The sequence below is a fragment of the Gadus morhua genome, chromosome 11 (assembly GCF_902167405.1).
Source record: "Gadus morhua chromosome 11, gadMor3.0, whole genome shotgun sequence".
Lineage (NCBI taxonomy): Eukaryota > Metazoa > Chordata > Actinopteri > Gadiformes > Gadidae > Gadus > Gadus morhua.
Genome location: NC_044058.1, coordinates 4,755,367 through 4,782,023, shown reverse-complemented (window position 1 = coordinate 4,782,023; position 26,657 = coordinate 4,755,367). Strand labels below are relative to the sequence as shown.

The 26,657-nt window shown below is 46.0% G+C and overlaps 3 protein-coding genes and 2 non-coding genes across 8 annotated transcripts in view; 2 read left to right on the top strand and 3 right to left on the bottom strand.

Moving 5' to 3' along the window:
• The window catches only part of invs (inversin), a 26,179-nt gene extending 20,178 nt beyond the window's left edge, over window positions 1-6,001 (top strand). For both annotated transcript variants that reach the window (XM_030369817.1, XM_030369816.1), the window contains exons 15-19: window positions 757-965; window positions 1,298-1,862; window positions 2,278-2,432; window positions 4,847-4,933; window positions 5,024-6,001. In XM_030369817.1, the coding sequence (XP_030225677.1) occupies window positions 757-965; window positions 1,298-1,862; window positions 2,278-2,432; window positions 4,847-4,933; window positions 5,024-5,139 (1,132 nt within the window). In that variant the 3' untranslated portion in view covers window positions 5,140-6,001. The remainder of the gene's footprint in view (window positions 1-756; window positions 966-1,297; window positions 1,863-2,277; window positions 2,433-4,846; window positions 4,934-5,023) is intronic.
• trnat-ugu (transfer RNA threonine (anticodon UGU)) lies at window positions 4,095-4,167 on the bottom strand. Its single transcript has one exon. It is a non-coding gene; the product is annotated as a tRNA-Thr (tRNA).
• On the bottom strand, window positions 5,996-22,250 carry tex10 (testis expressed 10). Of its 2 annotated transcripts, XM_030369819.1 has the most exons (17): window positions 22,117-22,250; window positions 21,399-21,525; window positions 20,885-21,073; window positions 20,552-20,739; window positions 19,970-20,308; window positions 19,516-19,728; window positions 16,206-16,458; window positions 16,000-16,112; window positions 15,427-15,674; window positions 14,770-14,905; window positions 14,308-14,477; window positions 13,222-13,399; window positions 9,151-9,373; window positions 7,999-8,079; window positions 7,614-7,798; window positions 6,738-6,948; window positions 5,996-6,401 (listed from the first exon to the last, which is right to left on the bottom strand). In XM_030369819.1, the coding sequence occupies exons 3-17, from the start codon at window positions 21,062-21,064 to the stop codon at window positions 6,279-6,281; spliced, it is 2,841 nt and encodes a 946-aa protein (XP_030225679.1). In that variant the 5' UTR covers window positions 21,065-21,073; window positions 21,399-21,525; window positions 22,117-22,250; the 3' UTR covers window positions 5,996-6,278. The 2 variants fall into 2 exon arrangements, with proteins under 2 accessions (XP_030225679.1, XP_030225678.1); XM_030369818.1 differs by lacking the exon at window positions 22,117-22,250 and having other exon boundaries at window positions 21,399-21,729.
• trnat-ugu (transfer RNA threonine (anticodon UGU)) lies at window positions 7,021-7,093 on the bottom strand. The gene has a single exon. It is a non-coding gene; the product is annotated as a tRNA-Thr (tRNA).
• On the top strand, window positions 21,849-26,657 carry si:ch211-197h24.6 (uncharacterized). 2 transcript variants are annotated; one of them, XM_030369820.1, is made up of 11 exons: window positions 21,849-21,964; window positions 22,245-22,344; window positions 22,947-22,977; window positions 23,732-23,809; window positions 23,903-24,042; window positions 24,213-24,338; window positions 24,533-24,641; window positions 24,732-25,129; window positions 25,246-25,350; window positions 25,532-25,610; window positions 26,330-26,657. In XM_030369820.1, exons 2-11 carry the CDS (start codon window positions 22,246-22,248, stop codon window positions 26,371-26,373), a joined length of 1,209 nt encoding a protein of 402 aa, XP_030225680.1. In that variant the 5' UTR covers window positions 21,849-21,964; window position 22,245; the 3' UTR covers window positions 26,374-26,657. The 2 variants fall into 2 exon arrangements, with proteins under 2 accessions (XP_030225680.1, XP_030225681.1); XM_030369821.1 differs by lacking the exons at window positions 21,849-21,964; window positions 22,947-22,977.

Genomic DNA, 26,657 nt, shown 5'->3' with positions numbered 1-26,657 from the left:
TCATACCACTATCTCATGAAAAACCTCTTTAGACCATCCCGGTATTCCCGTTTGTGTTTCCCAATGACACTGATTACATTGTTTACAAAGCTCAGGCCAATCAAAGTGACCTGCTTGCTTGCTTTGTTCCTGCCAAATGCGGGTTAAAAGTTTAGCAAAGACATATTCTAATCTGAGAAAAGTTTTATGTTAATTTTTTAACTTCCTCATTGAGTCCATTTCCGATCAAATATAGTTTTGATTGATCTTGAATTCTTTCTTTTTTTGGGGCAGACTGTGGCTGGTCATTAACTGAAATACCCCTGAATGCTGATTGGTCTTATCATTAAAGAAATGTTTGAACAGGCTTTAAAAGGGATCGAGATCCCTTTTAGAGCAATGCTCATTAACCATACCATCCTCAACCGCTTGGATCCATTCACTTACGGCCACCATTCTAATGCCCACATTACAATGGAGTCTCCACATTGAATCCCACTTTATGTACGTATCATTGGAGATGTATCTACCAGTGTGCCACCACACACCAAAAATAAAGTCCAGAATTATTCTAATGGTCCTACTCGTGTGTGTGTGTGTGTGTGTGTGTGTGTGTGTGTGTGTGTGTGTGTGTGTGTGTGTGTGTGTGTGTGTGTGTGTGTGTGTGTGTGTGTGTGTGTGTGTGTGTGTGTGCGTATGGTGTGTGTGTGTGTGTGTGTGTGTGTGTGTGTGTGTGTGTGTGTGTGTGTGTGTGTGTGTGTGTGTGTGTGTGTGTAGGAAGCGGGAGGAGGAGCAGCGTCGACGGGAGGTGCAGCAGCAGAGCTCCGTGGCCCTCGCCGAGTCGGGCCGGACGCCAGCAGAGCATCAGCGGCATTCCTTGGCCAACAAGATGAACGGATTGGCCCTGCATGACCCGGTGCCGGAGCCTAGGAAGGCCTCCAAAGCAGAACGTCTCAAGGCCAAAGAAGAGCTCCGGAAACAGAAAGGTGACAGGGTGCATCACGCCGGTTCAATGGTGAGATCTTTGCATCAGCCCCTGAAAAGTGATCCTGTAGTGAACCACTGCGATCAGTGACACATTCAATGGGATGTGATTCCCTGCTGCAAGGAAAGCGCACTGGTCTTCACTAATGGAACGTTTAGGTACCTCCTCAAATCCGCACTAAGTTTAAAGAACGTTGATCTGCAGTGGACTTCTGTGATCTCATCCTGCCAAAGAACAGGACTTATTTTGAAGCATGCTGCCTGCTTAAGTTCAATACCTTATACACAATGTTGTAACAGAGTCATGCACTCACCCCTCCTCTCTTCACACTAGCACACACCAGGAGCCGAGGCTCTCGGAGGAGCAGGGAGACGGAGTCACATGACGTCCCCGGCGTCCAGTGTCACGTGACCACCTCCAAGCTGAAGGAACGCTCCCCCTCCGCAAGCTGCGGGAGGCTGCCCAGCCCAAACTCCAACCCAAACCTCAACCCCAGCCCCAGACCCAGCCCCAGACCCAGCCCTAGACGCCCGACAACAGCAACTGCCACGGCCACGGGACCGTCCTCGCCCAGCGCACGCCCCGGCGCGGCCGGTGCCCCGTTGCCGAGCCTCAGAGAGGCTCTGGGGTCCGCGGGGCGTGCTGCCCTCCGCCTGGCTGACACTGAAAGCACGCCTCTCCGGGCCGGGGACCAGAACCAGGAGCAGGGCCCCGAGGGCCAGGCCCTTTCATTGAGGTGTCGCTCCGCCCCCAACCACAAAACCCCTTCCGGCAGGACACACCATGCCGCCACACACACGCCCTTCCCCTTGCGCACACCAAGGGAACGCGGCACGCAGCCCTCTCAGCATGGGAGGAGGAATGAGGCTGCAGGCACCATCCAGAGGGCCTGGAGAAGGTGTGTGTGTGTGTGTGGGTGTGTGTGTGTGTGTGTGTGTGTGTGTGTGTGTGTGTGTGTGTGTGTGTGTGTGTGTGTGTGTGTGTGTGTGTGTGTGTGTGTGTGTGTGACTCTGTATGTGTGTGTGTGTGTGTGTGTGTGTGTGTGTGTGTGTGTTGTATTGTTAATTACTGGAGTCCTTATCATCCACTTACATGGAGGGTTACACAATGCATGCCCCCCCCCCGCAGCAGCAGGAGGCCTGTCCTGTTTCCATTGGGCTTAGCAGGCTTTTATAAGCACACATAGCTTCTTTTTTTTTTCGCTACAGGTTTTTTTTCCTATTGGACCACTTTGATCTTCCAATTTTTCTCACTTTCTTTCTTGCAACAGCTCATTCACAAACAATGTGTGCTCCTCTGTGTATCTGTCGTAGGTTTAGAGCGAGAGAACGCCCGCAGGAGGGCGGGCCCTTGGAGTGGGCGGAGTCAAAGAATCCAAGCCACACCCCTAACAGGAAGAAGACTGAATTAAGGGCGCAATCCGCTAAGTTAACAGCCAATAAGAACTCAGTGCTGCAAAGCATATATGGTAAGGCTATTTTCATATTAGAAAAAAAAATTACATCATTCATTTTTACAAGGTGAATAAAAAAAATATACAAAATAAATTGTTCTGAATTTACAACTGTGATCTGAAAGAACCTTGTACTCCAAGCACACGGCACGAGTAGAAACAGCTGACAACGTGTAAGGATGCTAACAGCCACATACCACAAGATGTATGTGTGTGTGTATGTGTGTGTGTGTGTGTGTGTGTGTGTGTGTGTGTGTGTGTGTGTGTGTGTGTGTGTGTGTGTGTGTGTGTGTGTGTGTGTGTAATAACCACTTGGTTTCACCTCACCTCACCGACAGCCCTGACCTTCAGCACACATCACCAGGTGATGACGGGAGAATGGGCAGAAACCACACACACACACACACACACACACACACACACACACACACACACATACAGTCAGGCCCACGTCCGCCTACCATCTCACCCAACAGACCCCTACCTTCTAACGCTGTAGCCCACCCATCCTCCTCACCGTCTCGCTCCTATCCATCTCTCTCTCTCTCTCTCTCTCTCTCTCTCTCTCTCTCTCTCTCTCTCTCTCTCTCTCTCTCTCTCTCTCTCTCTCTCTCTCTCCTCCTTGGGTCTGACAGTCCTGGCTCTCTGAAAAGTTCACAGCTGTCAGGGGGAATGTCAGGCGACTGCATGGAGCTATCTGCAGAACACACACATGCACGCAAACGCCACATGGAGCCACACACACATTTACCAAACCTATTCTCCCTCACTCTCATTTTTTGGTGTGTAGGTGTGTAGGTAGAGGGGGAGGGGGGGGGGGTTGCACATGGCCAGGAATTGTGGTAGGGAATGGATTAAAATTCAATTCAATTAGACTATTTTTTGAATGACTTATTTCATTATATGCGTATCCCGGGGCCCTATGATGCCTTTGGTCCCTGAAAGCAACAGAATTCAGTGCTCAGCCCAGAGCTGATGCTATGCATGTATTCTAGTAGCAGCCTGTTCATCAGGCTGTTAGCAAGGCTTCACCCAGCCTGGGAACCAGATGACCCTGCAAGCTCATGTTTGATTTGCTCTGCCAGTCCTGAACCCCGCTCAGACACATATCCAGCAGACAAGGTCCGATACTCCACTATCATGACACTAAGCTAACTGGGCAGTATACTTTCTCTTCAGGAAGAACAAACCACTGCACTAAAGCTTTCTTCCTTTTTCATAAGAAAGATGTTTTTGCCTTTCTTCCGACATAATTTGATGCAAGTTCAGCTGATGATTGGTTTTAGGTCTATCCTGTTCGTCCAGAGGTATTTTTCTGTCTACCATCGTTGCTGCCCCGTGGATGAACTGAAATGACCTGAATGAATCCCGCTGTCACCATTGTGCCCTTGAGCAAGTCACTTAACCCCAGATTGCCCTAGGGGAGACTAGCCCCGGTCGCTTTGGATAAAGCGTCTGCTAAATATCAAAAAAGTATAATAAAATAAACTGAAAATCCAGAATAATATGCATCTGCAAATTGGTCTGTCGGAACCAATCAGCGTTCTTGGAGAAAATGGCACAGAATCACCGTTCGCGTAGATACTCTGTAAGTGATCGACAGATGGTACATCCAATTACCTGCCAATTATTTTCCAGGTGTGAAAATGTGATGGAGAGACCATCCTTTGATCACATAGGCCCCAGCGAGAATTGAACTCACGACCCCTGGTTTACAAGACCAGTGCTCTAACCACTGAGCTATGGAGCCTTGACTGTAGTAGCTCTTTGCAGAGTCAATTCATAAAGACATACACACCCAGTTCATTCGCTGGCACCACACCCAACGATGTGCTCACTGAAGGCGCCAGACCAGTTGACAAGACTGGTGTTTGTAGAAAGTAACCTCGAGAGTATCAACTTGGAATTCTTTTCTCCTAAATATCCATTTAAATATAAAATTACAATTATAAAATTACATAGTGCCTTTTGTACAAAATTGCAATACAAGGTGCTTAACAACAATGAAATGAAAATAAAGAAAAATAAATAAATGAGATTAAGAGAAAGCTGAATTAAATATGTTTTAGGTTTCTTTAAAAGGTGTTCAGATTGTGATGTCCTGGGCTCCTCTGGCAGGCTGTTCAAAAGGCAAGGACCAGAGACACTAGAGGCCGCCTCCCCATAGGTCTCTGTCATCACCAGGCAACAACTCAGAGGCCAGGGCCAGAGGACCTGAGTGATCTAGAGGGAGCACACATCAGAAGCATCTCTGAGAAAATTAAAATGATAGTGTATTCAAAGAAGGGTTCTGGGTTTGATTCCCAACGCACCCTACCAGAAAGCATCCTTGAGCAATACTCCTGCCCCCACTATCTGCTTAATGACATCACTCTTTTGATAACAGCTTTGGCTAAATACTGATGATATTTACCATCTCTTGTTTTCAGGAAACTCCATGGCCAGACGGGGGCGTTCCCTAAGAAGCGCCCAATCACAGATGCTCCTGGACTTGTCTCTACGCACCGGGAGTCAGCGTAGGCATCAAACACACACACACACACACACATACTGCATTCTAACCCACCACAGTCCCCTGACGTAGTTGTTTTGTTCTGCTCCCACAGTGAGTGGGATAGACTGCGTCCACCTGGGGGACAACCTTAGCCAGGCCACCCAGTACTCGTACCACCTGAGACCCCAGAGCTCTGGACAGGCGTGCAGGGGTCGGGGGAAGTACTGAGACCGCTTCACACTATACTGTCCAATAACAGACGTCTGTGACGTCTCCCAGTCCACACAGCGGTCTGGAGGACGTTTGCAACCAGCGGAGGAAACTATCCATATTTGCCACATTGACTGCCTCGATAGTCTCATAAATATTCAATCCTTGATAACTTCTTAATGATATAAAAATAACCAAGTAACACAGGACCTAATATGGAGATGAACGGTGTAGTGTTGAAGCCGCTGAGATCCTGACCGAACAAGGATAAAAAACGATTGGCTTTAGATTACGAGTTAATTGACTTTGGTTCACAGGTGAACCACAGTGAGAGGAATTAAATGGTTGTCTCGCCTACCTGGGCTTCACAAACAGGTGGTCATGGCTGTGGCTTGTTAAACACACACAACACACATATCCAAGCTGGCAGCCTGCCTTCCCTTCTATAGCTGTACTGGGGAGGGGTACAATAAGTGTTTTGTAAAAAAAAAAAGGAATGTGCATGACACCAGGCTGATGACCTCACAGGCGGGGTTAATTTGACTGAGTTGTGTGTAAAAGATAACCTTTAATCCATTGTGGAAGGAAACACAGAATAGTGCATGTACGCACAAACACACACTGATAACCTTTCTGTTGAGGGGAGTGAGGCAGTCAATCAGCAGCCAGTCATACAGCCTGCCCACCTGCAGCCCAACACGTGGAACACAGCAGGCTGCTCTCTCATTGCCATCTTTGCCAATTGGCATTTGCATCTTGCACAAACTAAATCTAAACTTGTACTACAATTTCCACTTGTGTTATAAGTATATACCTCGTAATGTGTATTTTTACGTGTATGTTAAAGGTAACGCCAAAAAATAAACAAATTGAAAACGTTTTTTTTCTTTTTCGTTTTCATTTAATTTTAGAAAATTCAGACAGATAAGCCAACATACAGCATTACAATGTTGCGTTTTACAAAGGCAAAAACAAGAATGATCAAAAAAGTCAAGGCATGGTTTTAAAAAAGAAATACTTAATCCTTATCACAATAAGAATCCCATCGTCTGTTTCTAAACATTTCCCTTGCATTGCGTTTGAATGAGCGCTGTCACTTCCAGATCCAGGGTGATGGTGAAGGGAAGCAGGGCTGGGTTTGCTCCTCGCTGGTCGGGTCAGTACATGTCCCTCAGCCCAAGGCTTCCACGGTGAGCGGTGGAGGCGTGCGCCATGGTGACGCTGTAACAATACAGCAGGTCCGTCAGCCACTGCTCCCTGGTCTCCCCGTGAGAGTACCTCTGGAAGACAACAGCACACAGGTCAGACACAAAGCTAAAAAGTCCAGCTATTCACAACCACAGGTCAAACACTTACCACAGCTACAAGTCCAGCTATTCACAACCACAAAGGTCAAACACAAACAACAAGTCTAGCTATTCCAATCAAGTTCATCAACCATCAAATCAAACTTTCGTGCAGAACAGTGAAAAGTGCTCAGCCAGTCAAAAACGACAAACTACCAATCAGTAACTGATGCCTAGCAGAAAGGTAGAATCAAACCAAGGAGATTACAAGTGAAGGACGTCAGAAGGAGGTTCAGCAGAAGAGGTGTGTCTGAAGGTCTCCTGGGTTACCGTGAGCTCCTGGATGATGTGCTGCAGCAGGGCCGTGTTGGCCAGCAGGTGGCTGCGGAGCGGCGCGTGCTGCAGCATCATGGACAGGATCTGGCCCAGCTGCGGCAGCTCCTCCTCACACAGGTCCCCGACCCGCAGCGCCTGCAGGATGGCACGCATCAGCCGCGGCACGTTGGCCAGCGCGGACACACACGCGCTCCATATCGCCTCGCTGCAGAGGAAGGAAAAACACAAATAAGGGTAGAGAGGATCACATAAAAGGTGGGAGAAAATGAAGAGATTCAGGCCCCAGCGAGATTTGAACTCGCGACCCCTGGTTTACAAGACCAGTGCTCTAACCACTGAGCTATGGAGCCTTGCATACTCCGCCGGCGACACCATCGATTAATAAAGCACGCCTCAAAGTAATCTGAACTAGATGGACTTGATGGACTGGTTGTAGATTGTTCAATACCATTCAGGCACGTCATTTTCCAAATGTACATTTCTTGATAAATGTATGCATTCATGTATAATACTCACCTTATGGCTAATACTCAACACGGACTAATAGATTAATGATTTGTTTTTTTTTGCTAAGGAATTTCCTTTATGTTTAAATCAACATAAAATGGTTAATCATTTGTCATGTCTGTTATATGTAAGTCGTGCCCTTCTATAACCACAATATCTTACTATAATTAATTAATCAGTTCAACTGATGAAAATATGCATGATAAAAACAAAGTTGATAAAGTGAACAAAAGGCAGGTGACAAGTCTCCAGGGAAGGCCCAAGGCTGCCCCCTACAGGCTGTAGTTAAAGAGGTCACGAGAGTCGAGACAGCCACCCCAAGTCTATAGAAGGGCCACGTGTCTACCCACAACCAAGGCCCACCTCTTGTGTGTGGTCTGTGAGGGCGCCTCCTGCTGGAGGGTGACGAGTAGGGCCAGCAGGCTGAGGCAGCACTGGGCCAGGAAGTGCAGCATGGGCTCACTGGGCAGCACGGACAGCTCCAGCAGCCTGGACACCGCTCTGAGCAGCCCCGCCGCCAGGCTGTCAGGCACCACGCCCAGCTTACCCTGACACACACACACACACACACACACACACACACACACACACACACACACACACACACACACACACACACACACACACACACACACACACACACACACACACACACACACAATTAAATCCCGATATCGTCTCATCAGAGAAAAATGCAGTTTGAAATTTGAATTGATGCCTTTCTTTCTTGATGTTGATCTTTCCCTACCAGGTATTTGCAGATGGCATTCTGCAGAATGTCAAAGCATTGCGACTGTGATCCGAGTGTCTCGAGACAATGGCAGACCTCCTAGGAATGAAAAGAAGAAAGACCATCTTTATCTGGAATCACTGCACACTAACTACATTTAAAGTGCATTACAGATCATCACACTCTCAGATACCCATTTCTGACGTCTTCATTGATGTGCTTTCCGATTATTCGGAAATGTAATTTTCAAATTAATTCTAATAAAGACAGCCTTTACCATAAGGAATGTGTTCTGTGGTGTTTTACTCTCGCTGAAGACTTCTGGGGTTGGAGGTGAGACAGGAGATTTACAGGGGTAACTGGATCAACCAGACCCCCCTTCTTGTCATTCATTTAAAAATCCACAATTCAACTCATTGGACTTCAAATTCAAATTGAAAAGTGTGCATGCAAGTGTGTAGGTGTTCTGAAGTGCTGCGTGTGTGCGACCTGTGCACCTGATGGCATTTTCCCCACCATTAAAAACAATCCTGTCTCATTAGTTCAGATCCGAGCCGACACAGTCCATCCCTCAATACTGTCCCCTCCGCCGGCCCCCCAACTCCCCCCCATCGCCCCCTCCGCCTCCCTGCCAATCACCTGTGAGTGGCTCAGACAGGGAGATGAGAGGGGCGGAATCCAAGGCCTTAATTGAGGTGCTAAATTAGTGATTACTGTCCCCACCTCACACACGTGCGCTCGCCGGCCCCCGGGCGCGGTTACGTTAAAGCTACATGTTTCAGCAGGAAATGTCACTTCAATCACGCTATGGGCTCTCATTAGCATTCCTGCGTCTCCCCCTTCATGCCCGATAACCACGCATCCCCCAACCTGTGCCACGCGATAAAGTTTCCCCTCTCGGGCCGTAGCACCATGATACACCCCCCCCCTTACCTCTCGGGCCGTAGCACCATGATAAACCCCCCCCCCCCGGTGTGTGTGTGTGTGAGTGGGAGTATGTGTGTGTCCGTCCAGAGGGAACTGGAAGACTTGAGCTGAGGCCAGAATATCAACACTTTCAATACTCCGGCCTCTTTCACTTGCACCTTCCCTGTTGGACCTTCGCTAGGTGCCGTCGTCAGGAGGGCAGTGGCCTGGAGTTTGGGGATAAACATGAGCCTGCGAACACACCTCGACAACGTCCCAGTGGTGTGTGAACTGCTCCAGGAGGGTGGGGTAGAGGCTGAGGGGGGACAGGGGGGAGGGCGGGATGGTGCTGTCATCGGGGGCGTCCTGCAGCGAGGCCAGGTCTTCAGAGGAGAATCCGGTCAGCGTTGAGAAGAGGAAGCTGATGTAGTCCACGTCCTGCAGAGCGGTGTCCTGGCTGCCAATGCTCCAGCCACTCAGAGAGGACCTGGATGACAATACAGGTGACTTGCAGTTCACTCATCATCATTGTTATGAATTGCATTACCACCACCCTTTACTAACTCAGGGTACACTATATACCATGCAATCTAATTATTGTTTCCAGTCAAAGGGTGTCAGCTTTGAACTCGAGTACTTTTTACTTTTCACCGGGTTTATTGCTAAATGGAAATAAATAAATAAATTGCGATTAAGCTGCATTATTGTTTTGTCTGCATTCCTTTAATACAACTAATTCTCCGTCACATTCCAGCATCTAACGTTGTTTTCTTTATTCCAATCCCCCTTTATTACCAAGTTGTACCAAAAGTACCTGAATCATGCTGCAGTCTCTATATAGTCTGTACACTACATGTGCGTCTACCATAAAGTATACTATAGTTTTCGCGGGAGCGTTGCGAGCGCTCAACACTCTAGTTGTTATTGAACCCATAGCAATAATGTGGAAACCCCAGTTGAATATTTAAAAAATTTCTGAGCGAATAATATAACAACATTTTGCCTGTAACTTTACATCGTATAACATTCATTCACCACAAATGACTTAAAAGCAGTGCCAACATTTACATTTTTTTTACCATTCAGCGAACAAAAGGCAACTGGCTGATTTTCATTTAGGGGGCCACTCAATGACATGCAGAAGCGTCATCAACACGCCCAATGAAGTGGTGTGAGAAATACCGACTTCCTACTCCTCATTCAAATATAAGGTCATTTACATTTCCTAAGGAGAAAATACTACCTCAGGGGTAGTATTATTCAGGAGATTTTCAGGGTACAAATGTCAGGATATGTTGTTCACACATACGGTCCATCAGGAAAAATATCCGGACTTACACGCGTGTCTGAAAGCAGCTAGTGTGTGAGCATTTCATTACATTATAAAATAGTAATTTATGGTAACACGGGTAATTGTTCAATGGAAAGTGTAGCATACTATGCATGCAAATCAATTATTGAATAGCTTTTACTGTTATTTTGGGCTGAAAAGTGAAGGAGCTTCGGGAGGCTCAAGGAGGAGGGTAATATTTAGATTTGTCAGTTAAACGCGTTATTAACGGCGTTACCGCAAACCAAATTTAACGGCGTTAAATTTTTTATCGCGCGATTAACGCAATTATTTTATTAAAAAAAAAGAAAAAAAAACAAAACATTTCTTTGGCTCAAAACAAAGAAGCAGTAGCCTGACTGCTATGTTCAAATGACATTTGTTCAAAGCAGTCGTTTAATTGCACTATAGGCTCTTTTTTTGTATCGTCCTGTTTTGATCAGTGTATATGCCAATGTTGTTATCAATAAAAAATCATTTGCACAAGGCAAGCCGATGCACTTCACCATGTTGATAAGAAAATTAAAATGAGAAGAATTATGGGACAAAAAAATCAAGGGATATTTAGCATAGAAAAAGAATTTGCGATTAATCGCGATTAATTAGAGTTAACTATGACATTAATGCGATTAATCACGATTAAATATTTTAATCGCTTTTACATTTGAGCAACAAAGTGTAGTCTTGTGGTGGACTCAATAGACATTATTCACCGTACGGTGTTATTGACATGTTTTCGTTCTGTGTTATAGGAACGCTGTCTCTTTAAGATCACGTGACTTATGTGTTGATATTCCGGTCGGTGCAATGTTTGAATTCAACGGTTTTTATACGACAAAATGAACGACCCGCCGTTGCTTGTCGAGGTGAGAAATTGTCTCTTTGATTCTTTTATTGCAATTTATACAGTCTATAGACAGAACGTCTTACCTGGGCGAGTGTGTCACTGCGGTTTGTGCGTGTGTGTTTTTACCTGTGCGTGCGTGTCGATGGCGGAGCAGTTATGTTTAAAAACATAACGTCGCTGCAGTGTGTGCGCAGGCGTGTGTGTTCTTACCTGTGCGTGTGTCGATGGCGGAGCCGTTATGTTTAATGGGGAGTGTCGCTGCGGTGTGTGCGCATGCGTTTTGTGTTCTTACCTGCGCGTGCGTCGATGGCGGAGCCGTTATGTTTAAAAACATAGGGCCGATTGCTCTGTCAGTTAGCATTGCGCTAGCTGTGCTGCGCTTTAAAACCGTACTCCTTAAAACTGAGGTTTTGGAGTTTAACACGCAGCTGCGCACGAGGTTGAACGTGATTGCTGTGTAACGACTCGTACAGGATCAGCTGATTCCTAGCTGATTCTAGTATACCCCAGAGCAGATGCAGTCTTAACTTCATGGTGGATGCATTTTGTGCTATAATTACCAACAAAAACCTAATGGGAATGTAAAATGAACTTTAATACAATAAAAACGCTAATAATGTTGACATAGATTATGAAATAGTCTAGGCTACTTTTTTTCTATCAATTACTTGTCATTGTTTTCTCTTGGGGTGTGTATGCAAACGTGAGCATTGACCTTTTTATGTTTCGTTGAATGGTACGATCCTCTGTGCGTTCATTTATTTTTTTTTACATACAAATAATCTGTTCTTTGTAGAGTTTTAGTTGGGCACTTTAAGCAACTCCTATATTGTAGCCTGTATTGTACTGAAGGCCTACCTGGTGTAATAAGTGTATACCTATTATTCATAAAACTAATTCTGTGTGTGTGTTGGTAATGATGGAGCCTTGTTTCATCCTGCAAACTGGTTTAGTCTCCTCTAAAACCACATCAGTTGCGAGACTAACACGCAGAAAATACGCCCTCTAGTGTCTGATGTGAATTTCTCTGAAGACACAGCAATTGAGATCAAGGTAAAACGCAGCTGCAGGTTAAACCACAAGTACTTAGGACACAGCAATGGAGCTTAAGACGTCACGTGACTTCTTGCGTCACCGACGAGTTTAAATCCGTGTTAAACTCTAAAAATTGGCTAAGCTAGCGACAGAGCAATCGGCCCATAACGTCTTACCTGGGCAAGTGTCGCTGCGGTGAGTGCGCGTGCGTGTGTGTGTGTGTTCTTATTGCGTGTGTCGATGGCGGAGCCGTTATGTTTAAAAACATAATGTCTTAGGTTGGCTAGTGCGTCGCTGCCTTTTCTTGACGTACGGTGTGTGCGCGTGCGTGTGCGCTTCCGTGTATGTGTCGCTGTCTAGACGTGCGGTGTGTGTGTGTGTGTGTGTGTGTGTGTGTGTGTGTGTGTGTGTGTGTGTGTGTGTGTGTGTCGCTGCCTTTGTCTAGACGTGCGGTGTGTGTGTGTGTATGTGTGTGTGTGATGTGTATGTGCGTGCTTGCGGTGTATGTATGCGTTCGCGCGTGCGTGTGTGAGCTGCAGGCTGCTTGGCACATGCGCAAATGAGTAACTGGTGCGACAGGCCTGATATTTTAGTAGTCATATTACTGTAGACCAGCCGAGGATAAATGTGTAGGAAGAGGAAATGTGTGTTTGCCTAACAGTGTCTTCTGCTCAGGCCCCGGAGGCTGGGGAATTATCTCAGTGCTCCAAGGAGGCCGAATTCCAGTGTCCCAAAGAGCTCTTTGTTCTTCAGACGCACGCACGGACGCACGCGCGCGCACGTCTCAAATGTTTTTGCCATTGATGAGATATCCTTATCAGAACCCATCGCGGGGGAAAAGACTACATTTAGAGCGAGCTAAAACCCAACACTGCCCTCCAATGGTTGTGCTGCGGCTCTTCAGCGAACCTGGCCGTGTCTCGTTGCGTCGGTCCGTCAGTCTTCTCTTTTGTTTAATTGCTTGATTCTATTACCGGGCCCATTCCACTACCGTCAGCCGTCTCCTCTGTAACCACAAGTGACGGATGTTTTCCCTCTGCACACGCACTCCCAACACAACCCCGACCCAACCCCTGTAAGAGACGGTGTGAGTGCCCGTTGCCCCAGGGCCCCCGGGACCCACCTGAGGTGTATGATGCGGATCAGGGAGGCCGCCAGGCCCGCAGAGATGCGCCCTGCAGTGCAGCAGCGGCTCAGGTTGGCCAGCAGGGGCTGGGGCATCTTGGGTAGGAAGTAGAGCAGCTGCACCAGGCGCTGTTGGGACTTGGCGGGCAGCAGCACGGCCACCCCTTCCTGGGGATCTGTGGACGCAGGTCATCAGTCAGTGGCGCTGACGCTGTGCCGGCACGCGGCCTCTCTGCGGGGAACGCCATTGGACGCAGGAGCGTACGGTGGGGAAGCCAGACTAGACAGGCGTATCCACAGTAGTGAGTGATCAGATAATAGTCTGTGTGTGTGTGCTGTCCTGTTGCTCCTCTGACGCACATGCTGATGTCAGAAACCCAGCAGACAAAAGGAGTCTTGTGATGGTGAATTGCCGGCTCTACGGCAGTTTCTATTAGACCGTTAATCCACCCCCCCCCCCCCCCCCCCCCCCCCCCCCCCCCCCCCCCCCCCGGCCCTGCCCAGCCCATAGCCCTCCCTCCCTCCCTTTTCCCTGCCACACCAGCCCAGCAACCGATGTCCTACCCCTGGCTATGCGTGTGCTTACAACACTCTCTCATAAATGTGACCGGGAACAGATTTATGTAAAGGGGGGAGGGAAGGGGGTATTTGGAGTAACAGCACAAAGACACATCATCTATAACCATGATCCAGATCTGCCCTGATTGCTCTCTGCCAGGGGTTGATATTAAATCTGGACCAAGTTATTCTGATGCATGCGTGGCACAACACTGCCCCCTAGTGCTGATCGGCAGAACATGTCACACTTCCAGGGGGCCGGTCGAGTCCTTGTGCCGTTCCTCTATTAAGTACACTATTATTAATTAACTATTGTGTATACACATTTTTATACATGATCCAAGTTGGATCCTCTCCTATATCCATCTCCATCTGTAACTACACATTGAAGCAACTAACAGAGAAAAGACTGCAGTCAAACATGTTTTGTCTACCTAACATGTCAATGTGACCCACATACAAAACAATATATTGTGATCACAACGTCTCAATGAGGAAAGGTTGATTTTAAATGAATGTTCATTACCATAGATCCTGCAGGCGTTGGCCTGCAGACTGCTGAGCAGTTCCTTGTTGCCTCTGGAGGCAGCGGCCTGGATGGACAGGATGAGCCTGGCAGACAGCGCCGGGTTACGGTGGCCCAGTTGGCACAGCTGAACGGGGAGAGCGGCCAGCCATCGACCCAGCACCCTACTCCTGGAGAAGACAGAGAACAGAGTGTTGGATTATGGTGTGAAACAATAGGGGCAAAGGAGTTTTAGCTGTTACTTTATGAACAAAAACTAGCAGGGCCTTTCCACATTACCTTACTACACTAAAGACAAATAGAGGCTTCACAGTCAAATGTCCTTCAGATAATAACATGGCAATAAAAAGCTAAATAGGATGAGAAACGTCTACAACTTTTTGTGAAACTTGTTACGTGCTACTTCCTATAAAAAGGAATAGTGTGCTACAAAATAAAAAAGGATAAATTGATGCTGGCTACCTGGCTATGTGTGTGTGTCCTTGTTCCTGGAGATAGAGCTTGCTGAAGAAGGACAACAGTAATGACCGGGTCGGTAGAGTCAGTTTCCTCTGCTGGTAGTGGATGTAAACCGCAGCCAAGAGGTCCTCAGTCAGGGCTGCAAAAATGGACATTGATAATCAAGACAGCGACTTTGAGAATGAAAACCCATGGTCAAATGAACCAACACACAATACCTAATACTGAATCACAAGTATATTACCTAAAAGGAGCTAGTGCACATTGTGTACAATGAAATAATCAGACAAGCTATGTTAAAAAATCTACGTTTTTTTCTCCCTTTATATTATAACTGTGTTTGCAATAGAATGGATTTATACAACAAAGAAAACCCCACAACCAGGGAATGTCCCCAAACAGCTAGTCGGTATACTAGTTGGTACAACATTGAAATATCCAGAAAAATGACCAACCAAGGTATATCTGTTCAAATATTGAAGACAGACAGAAATATTGCAAACTATTCAAAGACCCAAAACCGCGTATTTTTCTACTTTATAAGTCCCACTTTGCCAAGAAATACCTCAGTTAAACTCTCCCTATTCAATACTATTGAGAGTGAACCGTTTCAAACGGAGAGGCCAACACATCAAGTAGCAGTCAACGCCAACACTGCACCTCTGCTACTCTCCTTGAGCAACATCTTCCACACGGCCTCCAGCAGCATGTGGAGCTGCTTGTAGCTGAGCTTCACTCCGTTGGCCAGGGTGTCGCGGACAAACGTCCTGAGGGGCAGCATCCAGTCGGCGTCTTTGTCCTTGCCGGCGTCCTGCCGCTGGCTGAGGGCCACCATCACCTGGCACAAGGTGATGTTGAGTCCCAGGGGCTCCACCGTAGGCGCGGGGAGAGCCGGCATCTGCTTCATTCTAGTTGACCCAGTATGAGGTAAGATTACAGTGAATGTAGACAAGGGGAAGTATCGCCATGATGTTGAAAACTAATATTTTAGCAAAGATTAGAGCACAAAATTAACTTTGGTTGAAATTGAACATATTACTGATATTATTACAAATATTTAGCATACATTTGATAGTCATCTATTAATATCCATGTCTATTTTATAATGAAACCCATACATCAATTTTAACAATGGACTTCCTACATTTGTGCATTGACTGTTTCATACTGTTGATTATGCAGGGGATGAAAGAGAAATCTCCCCGCCTGTTTTAATGTATTTAGATTCCTCACCTCTTGAGATCAGGCTTTCTCCGCGGCTTCGGGGCGTCTAGGACGCCATAGGGAAAGTTTTTCATGAAGTGCTGTTTAAAATTCTCCAGGTATTCGCTGCGGAACCAGGTGTCCTACACAGAGATCATCTAGACTGTTACTTACTAAAATCAAGACACTCTTTCTACGACAGAACCATTGCGTGTGCATACTGGTGTTTTCCTCACCAGTATGTCCTGGTGCTCCTTCTGTGGAGCCAGTTTCCTCAGCAGCTGCAGGATGGACAGCACCTGGAACATGATGGACATTGCATCCGGGGTAAGCAGCTGGGCCCCGTCGCTGCTGTTCCATGTAGAGTCAGTGGCAGTGGCCTCCACCCACACCTCCAGCAGCAGGGGCACCAGGGTGGCGGCAAAGTTCTGAACTGCTTCAGCAGAGCCCAGGCCCTCCCCTACTCCGGCTCCAAGCTCCACCTCTGGCCTGCAGAATGAAACAGAAGGAGGGCATCAGAGAGCATGTAGACCTCATTACAAAGATTGACAGATTGTTTTTTGGGGTTCTGAACACTTCATATTAAAGGTCCCATGACATGCTATTTTATGTATTCTTTAATATAGGTATTAGTGGGCAACTAACACAGTATTCAAAGACGTTCCCAAAATTCAGCCGTGGTGCAGAGTTACAGCCACTCCGAGCCAGTCGCAAATTGAGCTTCCCCCAAATGCGCTGTTTCGGTGGGCGTGTCAAGGAGGAGGGTGGGGGTATGGCCCTGAGCAGCTTGCAGCCACGGTACCATGCGCTCTGTTTACAGTGGATGTATCGCAATGGCGAGGCGCACACAGCCTTTAACCGTGTTCTGTAAATATTCTAGAACACACGGGAGTCCTGGAGCTCCCTATCTAAATATTATCATATAGCAGGGGTTAATCTAAACCGGGAAAGAGGGGCGCTGCGCCTCCTTGTTTCAACCCAGCGCCTCCTTGTCGAAAATTTTAAATTACTTAAAATCTGAATCGGAATGGAGAGCGAGCGAGCAAGACCGCGCACAGGAGACAGACGTGCTCCTAACCGCGTTCGCATCTGTGTAGCGAGCGCGCAGCACAACAGAGAGGGATCTAGAAACTGTGCATGAGGCAGTGTGTACGTGAGCCTCAGGCGCCTCCTGATTGGCCTGGATCGGTAAGTCAACCAATCAGTTTACAGTGTAGGCGGGCTTTTATCTCTTCTCCCGAACCAAATTTATCAGTTCAGTGAATCTGAGAGCGTCTGAGAAGAAAGAAAATATAGCGTTTGGTGACTTAGTTTACAGTGTTTTTAAAATGTCGTGCCACGGGGTGAAGAAAATCAAGGATTGTCTTGCAAATTTTCAAAAGCTCCCCCCCCCCCCGTCAACAATCGCTCCATACCCCCCCCCCCCCCCCCCCGTCAACAATCCTCTGCCTAGGGCCCCCACACTCCCTAGAATCACCCCTGCCCTCGCCATTGATGTTTTCCCCCTTGTGAATTTTTTCTAGAAAAACCCCTGATATAGCCTACACAGATATCTATATCATATAATATATATTATCACGGCCAAAAGCTGTGTGCGCCGATATTATGAATCTCAAACGACCGCGTTGGGTTCTCCGACGTTCCTGGTTCTTCAACGTCCACATCAATGTGAATACACACACTGTAACGCAAGTGTTTCTTGTCGGTTCTTTGACGTGTCTTGTATTTCCACAACGAGACTGTCGTGGGGGTTATCTGAGCTATGGTTGAGAAGGAATTGGGGGAAAGGAACTTCGGTTTGACTGAAGTACATGAACTGCGACATACCGCGAGGCGCCCGGCATCGCCCGGCAGCGGGCAGCCGGCAGCAGGCAGCGCGCGGTTCAGTCGACTTCAGGTTGATGTGAAAGTGGAAGAACCCGACGTCGCAGAACCCGACAAAGTCGTTTGTGATTCATAATATCGTCTGGAGGCGCACACAATATGTTATATGATATAGATATCTATGTATTATATGATATTATTTAGATAAAGAGCTCCAGGACTGTAACGCAAGTGTTGTACACTTCCTTGTTATTTGGATAACCGTTCTGCTGTTGGTGTGATGGCGCATAACACGTCGGACTCTCGTCTCTGGTATTTCTACAACGAGACTCGTATTGGGGGTTATCTCAGCCAAGGTTGAGAATGAATTGGGGGGAAGGAACTTTGGCTTTGGCTCCCTCAAGAACATGAACCACGACATGGAGGAGAAAGGGATTGTTGGCGGCGAATGTTTCCCGCTTGAGCCCCGCTGAGGGACCACCGCCAGAGGCGGAGGTGCATAAGCGCTGCCCGGCAAAGATCCCTCACTCATTTTTATGTCATGGGACCTTTAAAGATCCCATATCATGGTAAATAATTACATTTGGGGGTACTACTAGAAAAGGTTTACATTAGAGATGTCCGATATTATCGGCCCACCGATATTATCGGCCCGATATTAGCATAAAAATGTAATATCGGTCAATATCGGTATCGGATTTTTTTTGCCTTAAAACCGATTTTTTTTATTTATTTATTTATTTTTTTTATTTATAGCTCAAATAAATGTTTTCAAAATTGTGCAGTACAGTGCACATTGTAATTGACTCATATTTGTGCATTTATTCAATTAAGGTTATTGAGTTTTAGTTAAAGAAACATACTGCTATGTTGCACATAGTTGTTCAGGTACAATGTTTTATCATTTGTGAAGTCAAGTTTGCCCTATTTGTTGTGGGCATTGTCAAGATTATCTCAGGGAGAGTGTAATCCAAACTGTTGTCTGAGACCATTAAAAAAATAAAAATAAACATGGCACTTTTCCCTTAAATTAAGTTGAAGTATTTTTCTTATTTTGCACAGACAATGTTAACATTTGGAAAGCCTTGTTGCATTCAAGAATGCATCCAGTGGGGCATCACAATAACATTAAGCATGTTGTGTTAATTCCACAACAGGAGATCTGTAATGTTACCTAAATTAGGTTTGAGGAAAAATAAATAACCCAAATATCGGTATCGGCTGATATCGGAATCGAAAATTTAGAGTTGGACAATATCGCATATCGGATATCGGCAAAAAAGCCAATATCGGACATCCCTAGTTTACATGCTTGTATGTTTAAAATACCTCTTATTATTCCCACACTGTTCATTTCTGCAAAACCAATTTCAACATCTTTCAAAAACGTTCTGTTTCGTATCATGTAACATTAAGGCCCCCCATCCTAGTAGCCAAGTCTGCTGTGATAGGGTCAGCACCCCCAGCCTGCTGCGATTGGTCAAACGCTTTGCGCGATCGTCTGTGCAAATTCACACCCCTGAGAAGTTGTAAACGTTGCGGGTAGCCCTGGGAGGTGCAACTTCTGCGCTTCAGTCGCTGTCTGGCGTCACACTATTACGGAAGTAAAGATTGAGCATCCTGCTGTACAAGCTGTTTCATGCCCTTATTTAGGGGCGCTCTCGTGGGTGCGAATACTTAGCGGACGTAAAACATGTATTGCCGATGCAAGGGGGTACATACCGGAGCCTGAAGGTGGAATGGGGAGTTGGGATGGCTCCCGAATGCTCATAAACCTTGACCTCTGTCCTGCTGTAGGTGAGCTCTTCCCAGTTGAGATCCAGGGGGATCAGCCCTCCCTCCTCGTTGGAACCAAACACCCCTTCACTTGGGCTGCACATATCTCCCTCCTCGGTCGGACTCTCGTCTACTACTGCCTGAATAAAAAGCCCCAGCCTGAAATGCAGGGAGACCAAGTACAGCATGAAGGGACAATTTGGACTTCTGTTCGTATGCATGTTTCAGACCAGATAGGGTCCAAGACTGCTTGCAAATCACAGCATGACTCAGACAGGTGAATGACTGACTCACATTAAGCAAGCATTCACATGTGTATTTGTAGCAGTCCAATTGTGATGGGATAATCAGAGAGGCTTTGTAGCGTCGTCTCCATGTGCGTGTCAAGTTACCCATGTACCTGAGGAGCACAGTGAGTCGCCATTGCTGACCAGTCATAGCCTTGCTGGGGTTGACTGTAAGCGCCCATCGACTCCCCATAGCATCCTGGGGCTTCTTGCTCCCCCCACTACTGCTGGCCCCGCTGCGTCGGTGGGAAATCAGCTCCAGGAAGTTTGTGAGGAGGACAGAAGGCCGCGATGCGAGAAGGGCAGGGTAGTGTTCGAGCAATACGTCTAGGACCTTCAGGGCATCCTCCTGGATTCCCCCCTCAATGTGTGTCATGGCACAGGACAGATGGGCACTAAGGAGGGGGAAGAATGGAGCCGCTCTCTCTGCTGATACACACTGGGCAAGAAACCTGGAGATGCACAACATATGGAGATGTTTATGCGATGACATATCAGAGTGAGATGGGAGACATGTTCTTCTCATAGTGACATCATATTAAACATTGATGTAACCATTTCCCCCAAAATAAGTATCAGCTGACAAGTAAAAATGTGAGGTACATGCACCACTTCCCCTCTAGGCAGTAGTGTATGATAAGAATGATAAGTGGTGACAGATGATAAGAATAAACGTGTCAAATGAGAATTCTGACCTGAGCAACTTTGTGGCTGCAATACGGACATTGGCATCCTTGTCTGTGAACACGGCCGCCACCTCAGAGAGGAGGCGGGAGAGGTGCTGCTCCAGCAGCGACGGGTTCTTCAACAGCAGCTCCCTCAAGCCCGTCAAGGAACTCAGCTTCACGTTGCCACTGTAATGGTGGAGCTGGGACAGCAGGTCCTAAATGCAGAAGGAAATAGATTTTGTGACCAACAGAAACCAAACAGTCTGGACCGTAGAGCAAAACTATTATTTTTCAATGTGTTATGAGAGAAAGACCCACAGAAAATAAGGTGACAAGCAAAGGAAATGTGAGAACACTTACATTGATGCCGAGCTGTCTATGTGTGGTTGGGCCGCTATCTCTTTTCAACTGTTCAGAGAGATGGATTCCCTTGGAGCGGAAGTTGGTATTGGTGGCATTATCTGCTTTGGGCTTCTTCTTTCCCACCTTCAGCTTGACTTTCTGGAAGTCGTCCTGTCTCTTCTTCCCCTTGGACTTCATAGCTGTAGTCTACAATACATTTCGTAAATAAGCGGACCAACGCACAAATGGGGGAAAGGAATAAACTACTCACTCAAATTGTAAGGAAAATGTATTAACAACTGGCCGAAAGCAAGCAATTTAATTTCGTGTTATATGCACTACACTGCTCTCTGTTGCTAGAGAATAAGAATAATCCAGCCTTATGTAAATTGTAGTTTAACGAGGAGCCAAACAGCATCAACAATAATAGCGCTAACTGAGAAGTGATCTTTTATTTTTGTTATTGTGTTTGGGTATCATACATTGAAAACAACGTGACAATGTGCAAATATATATTAGTAAAATAGCAAACCTTTCAAGCATGCCTCACAGGAAAAGCAAACATGAAGCTCGTGTTGATGGGTCCTTAAACCATGTGTAGCCTTGTTTTGCTACCAGGAACCGCCAGGAAACACATTACGCCGTGCCCTGAGTTATAGCTATTTGGTATATTACAACAATCTGCATTTGAAATTAAAATATCTAAGATATGTAGCCTTACATTCCACTTTTTTTTTTCTTGTGTAGCAGTTATTCCCCTCAGATGAAATATTATAGAGTACCAGAAAATAAAACGAGCCCACTACAAAGTCGTCTTCCATTTAGCCTTAAAAGGTTTCATTTTAATACCTGCATCACCATATTTCCAGCCAAATTAAAGAACAAAAGAAGATCACTATACATTATAAATTCAATTGAATCACAGGCTCTCGCTGATAAAGATATAGTTTGAGCCAAATATCAAAAGGGGGATAGGCTAAGGTTAAAAACAGGCAAACGCCACAGCTTCTATTCGGGGTCCTTCATTTACTGGTCTTTTCTAGCGTTGCTTTTCCACCGAAGGCTAGTATTGTCGTTTTTTAATTGCTGCTAATACAGGTAATATGGCGCTATCTTCACTGTTTGTATGTTAAAGTATAAAAGTATAATACTGTATAATATAATAACAAAAATAGGTGCCTATTTTGTCTTATAATGACATAACATTGGTTTAGCATAGCGTTAGCGAATAGCTGGTTGTCCAAACCTACCCGTCTATTGTCTGCATTACATGGCTTCAACAGCGCTGTACAACCTGTCTACAAGGGACTGTATGGCTATAACGTATGACATTTATAATGAACACGCTCAAGCGGTCAAGTCTTATCTCTCCTTGTAGAATGGGAGACGCCGACATGCAGCCCGCCTCGCAACAACCACCCAGAGCCAAGAGGCCATACGGGGTACAGAAACAGCAAAACAAGTTCAGGAATGTTAAGGTATGTCTTTGGAAATAAAGAATTCTGTGTTTCTAAATATATCTCAAAGGAAATCTTAGAGTGGGTTCCTTTCTCAAAGGTTACCCACTGAACGCAATTACGTTACTAGTGGTCTGATCTGGGGACGGTTCGCTTCTTCTGCTCTGCCCATTCCGTTATGTGTGGATGTCGGCTGCATATTGTTGCAGGAAGTGGAGAACTTCAAACAATGGGGAACCAGTTACTTCATGGTTCACAAAACTTTCAACTTATAACGGACTACATGTATATTTGATGTAATCGCATTGTTTCGTCCCCTCTCTGGGTGTATCGCAACGTTTTTTTATGTTGCGTTACATCTTTATATATATAGATATGAACATCTATATGGACACATGTGCTGTTGATGGCGCGTTCTCAATTAATGAGAATCGACTGGTTGCCAGATTATCCTGGCTACAGCATGTGACATGCTAATGCCTCACGCAGGCAACATGGAGGATAAAGTTATTTTCCTCCATGAAGTGGAGGACATGGATTTAGAGTTCAATCTCTTTATCAAGCCATGTTCCTTCAATAATTCTTTGTATCTCTCTCCTCCTCGGGTTAATTCTCTCTGACAGAGAAAGCCGTTCCTGCATTCGACTGACATAGGTAAGTCCAGGCAAGTGGGGTAAGTGCCATCGACCACTCCAAGTGGTGGCACTTTTATTACTCCCAAGAGTCCCTTTTTAAAAGTCAACACATAAAATCCCAGAACACACTAGGGGTTATGAGATTCTTAAATTTGGCTTAAGCCCGAATGGAAGCCATCCCATTCACACTACAGGGTTTTTCGCCATTTTAAGATCTCAATGCATTTGAGAGTTTTGTTTCTGAACAACTTTAGAAATGCTTGTACTGGTGTGTTTGTGTGGTTTTTAGTAACCAACCTCTTCCTGTAACTGCACTGCAGTGCAGTTTATCTCCTAGGTTGTAAACTGTTGAATATTCAGTAGTTCACCTTAATAAAATGACGTCTGTGTTCCGCAGGCCTCATTTGGCTGGTTGCTATGATGTTGCATAGATTCTAAATAGAAAAGGCACTTGGTTGCCAGGTCAAAATACTGATTTGATAACCCAGACTCCTACAATCTGTCTGCGGAGGGTCCACACTGGAGTTTGACTCCTGCGGATTGGTTGAGTGAGGAACTGGGCATCGCTGGAGGGGAGTCTTCACTCCGCCTCTGGCGTACACCAGCAGAGGAAGATAACTGGGACTCTCTCTATGCTGCCCAAGTGCTCACTAAGTGTTTGGGTTTCTAAGCGTCCTTCCGTTAATAGATTCTCAATAATGTTATTTGGAAGGACTCCTGGCACTATATTTTAAAGCAATGCGTGATATGAAAGTTGTTATTTTTTTCCCTAGTGTTCACAAAAGGGACAGTCATTAAGACCCTTCCCTCTCTCACCATGCTGTTGACTGGAGTCAATGAGCCCATCATTGGTAAGTTGGAATGAAACCCCACTAGCACACCACCAACTTTCTGCTCCTTTAACTTTGATATGCTTTACTCTTAACCCTTTTCCCCCCACACAGGCCTTCAGTATGTGTGGGAGTACCGTAGTCCCAGTAAATCGGTACCGCCACACTATCAGTGTAAAATCTGCAATGTGACCCGTCTACAGCACGACATGCTGGCCCACGTCAAAGGCTGGAAACACAGTCTCAGATATATGGTTAGTTATATATTTTTACAAGAGTAGTTGGTTGGAATGTTGTATGGCCTCTAGTAATATAAAATTATATATGAATTCTTAATTAGGTTTAGAGTTTCTACCTGCTGGCACTACACCAATTGGTTCCAAAATACCAAATATACATCTCTGCTCTCTGCTGTGTTCTATAGAAGCGGGCTCATCCCACTAAAGTGACAGGTGACGAGGAAGAGGCCATCAAAGACCCTTTGTTTAGGAAGAAAGTTAAAGAGGCATCAGCTGAGGTGGCGAGCGCTGAGGGCAGCGGGAAACTCAAGGTGAGCCAGGGCAAATTAACTTCCCCTCTATGATTTATTTTTGTAATTTGTATTAGAAAAATTCTGGATGTTTCCTAATATTATAATTAAATTGCTTAATCTATAAATACTATTTGGTTGAGGGGAGTTGGTCTTGCCCTCCATTCTAATTATTATTCTATTATTATTTAAATGTGCTTGTTTCTACAATTTAGGTGATCCTTAAGGAGCCCTGTGATGTCCCTGCGTTCCAAGGTCTCCGGACTGCTATTCCCAAGCCTTTGCCTTCACCAGGATCTATGGGACCACCAGGCCCATATTTAGGTTTGACATTTAATTTTAAACATTTGAGCGTATGTTGCTTCATTCTGTATTCCTTTCCCGATCATCACTAAAAACATGGATATCCGTCAGGTGGCAGGTTTTCTGACCCCATGTTCCAAGGAGAATATCCCACTCATGGAGGTCCTTTCCACAATCCTTCCATTGGTGACTATGGAGAGCTGGACATGGGAGGCTTCCCTAGCCGGCCGGACTACCCTGCCTCCAACATGAACCTTAGACGTTTCCCAGACGAGATGGGCCCTTCTTCCCACAGCGGGGGTGGAAATGGTTTTTCAATGGCTAGTAGAAGAGATAGCAGTGGATTGCTGGGAGACGGCCCTGGTCGAGGTTACAAAGAAGACTTTAGGGGGAACTCGATGGGGAGCGGCCTAATGGAGAGGCCAGCAGACAGACCAGAGGAGAGGCCGGGCCTCATGGGAGCACACCCCGAGAGCGGCAGCCTGCCCTCCACATTGCTCAGTTACCTAGTGAGTGTTGCTAATTGAGGGCCAAGATGATGTTCAACTTGGTACGAGATCCCACTGAATTCACAAATACTTTTTTTCTTCTTTTTCATTTCTTGCAATGCGTGTATTTTTTTTAGGATACCTTTCGGATAGAAAACGAGGACGATGCCCAGATTGTTCTGAAGGTGACCCAGAAGCTGACAGATGTGCTGATGGAGTACCGGCTCAGAAGTGTCTCTGGGGTAAGGGGCGGTTCATATCATATTGACTGCATGCAACTATTTCGTGATACCCGAGGCAAATGTAAATGTGTTTTTAAAAAGCTTGATTATTCTCTCCCTAGAGTGATGCTTAAGGTCCGCCTGTGTTAAAGACAGGACAGCATGTTCTCTGAATGTGACATGTTGCTGTTCTCTCTTCCAGGGTTCTACCACTCTCGGCAGTGCATCAAGTTCTCAGAGGGTCTCCAATCCTGGAGAACGCTACTCCGGAAATTTCTTAGGCATGAACTGCTTTAATTTATCATAAAATGTCCCCATCCTGTAGCACATGGATTCAGCAGCTTCACGGCAGCAGTAGCTCAGCGGACAGAAGAAGTCTTGCAACCAAGAGCTTTGATGCTCAGCTCCTGAACTATGTTTTTAACATAAACATCATCACTTATCTCCACCTGAAGCTGGCTGTGCCCTTGCACTGTTAAGACACCATTGGTGTTAATGTGTGGTTGACTGGTAGGGCTTAATTGTACCCCAAATAGAAGAAAATAAGCTATAATAAATTTTAGTAGTCCGTCTTTGCACTTCACTTGTATATTTCTATGAGAAGCGATTCTAAAATCCTTACCCTGCGTTCACACCAAAAGATGCAAAAAGTTGACGCGCGTCGTGATCCCATTCAAAGTGAATGTAGAGACGCGTTGCTGCTTTGCTGCCGCAGCATTTGCTGCCGAGAAAACGGGCAGCAAAACTTGATTTGCGGCGCGGCATGCCCGTGCCCGCTGCCGGGCACGTTCACGTATTTTGCGGCGCGTCAAATGCTGCTCGAGTTGAAATATTTCAACTTTTGACGCGCGTCAAAAGTTTGACGCGCCGCAAAACTTGATTTGACGCGCCGCGAAACTCAGGCGTCAACGCGTTCGGGCAGCAAATGCATCTGTTGGTGTGAACGCAGGGTTAGGCCTTTGTAATGACGCAGTGTTCATTTTGGCTGTCTATTCTGCAGGTCCATCCCGGTACTCTGGTGGTTCATCAAGGTTTTACAACTGACCCTGCCTTCCACAGAAGATGGTTCATCGTTCCTCTTCAGTTCTTAGATTTATCTCAACCATTTTTGTTTTGTTTTTTAATAATCCCTTGTGAAGAACTCTTTGATGGGAGTGAAGATTTTTATTTTATTTAAACTTGTATCCCCATGTGGATATATACACACTCTGCTGTAGATAATAAATCCACTGGACCAAATGTGGAGTTTTGTGTGTTTTTCACCAAAAACGATCTAAGTATAAAAGTTGTCTACCATTTGTATTAAACTGTCATTGCTGTATAACTAA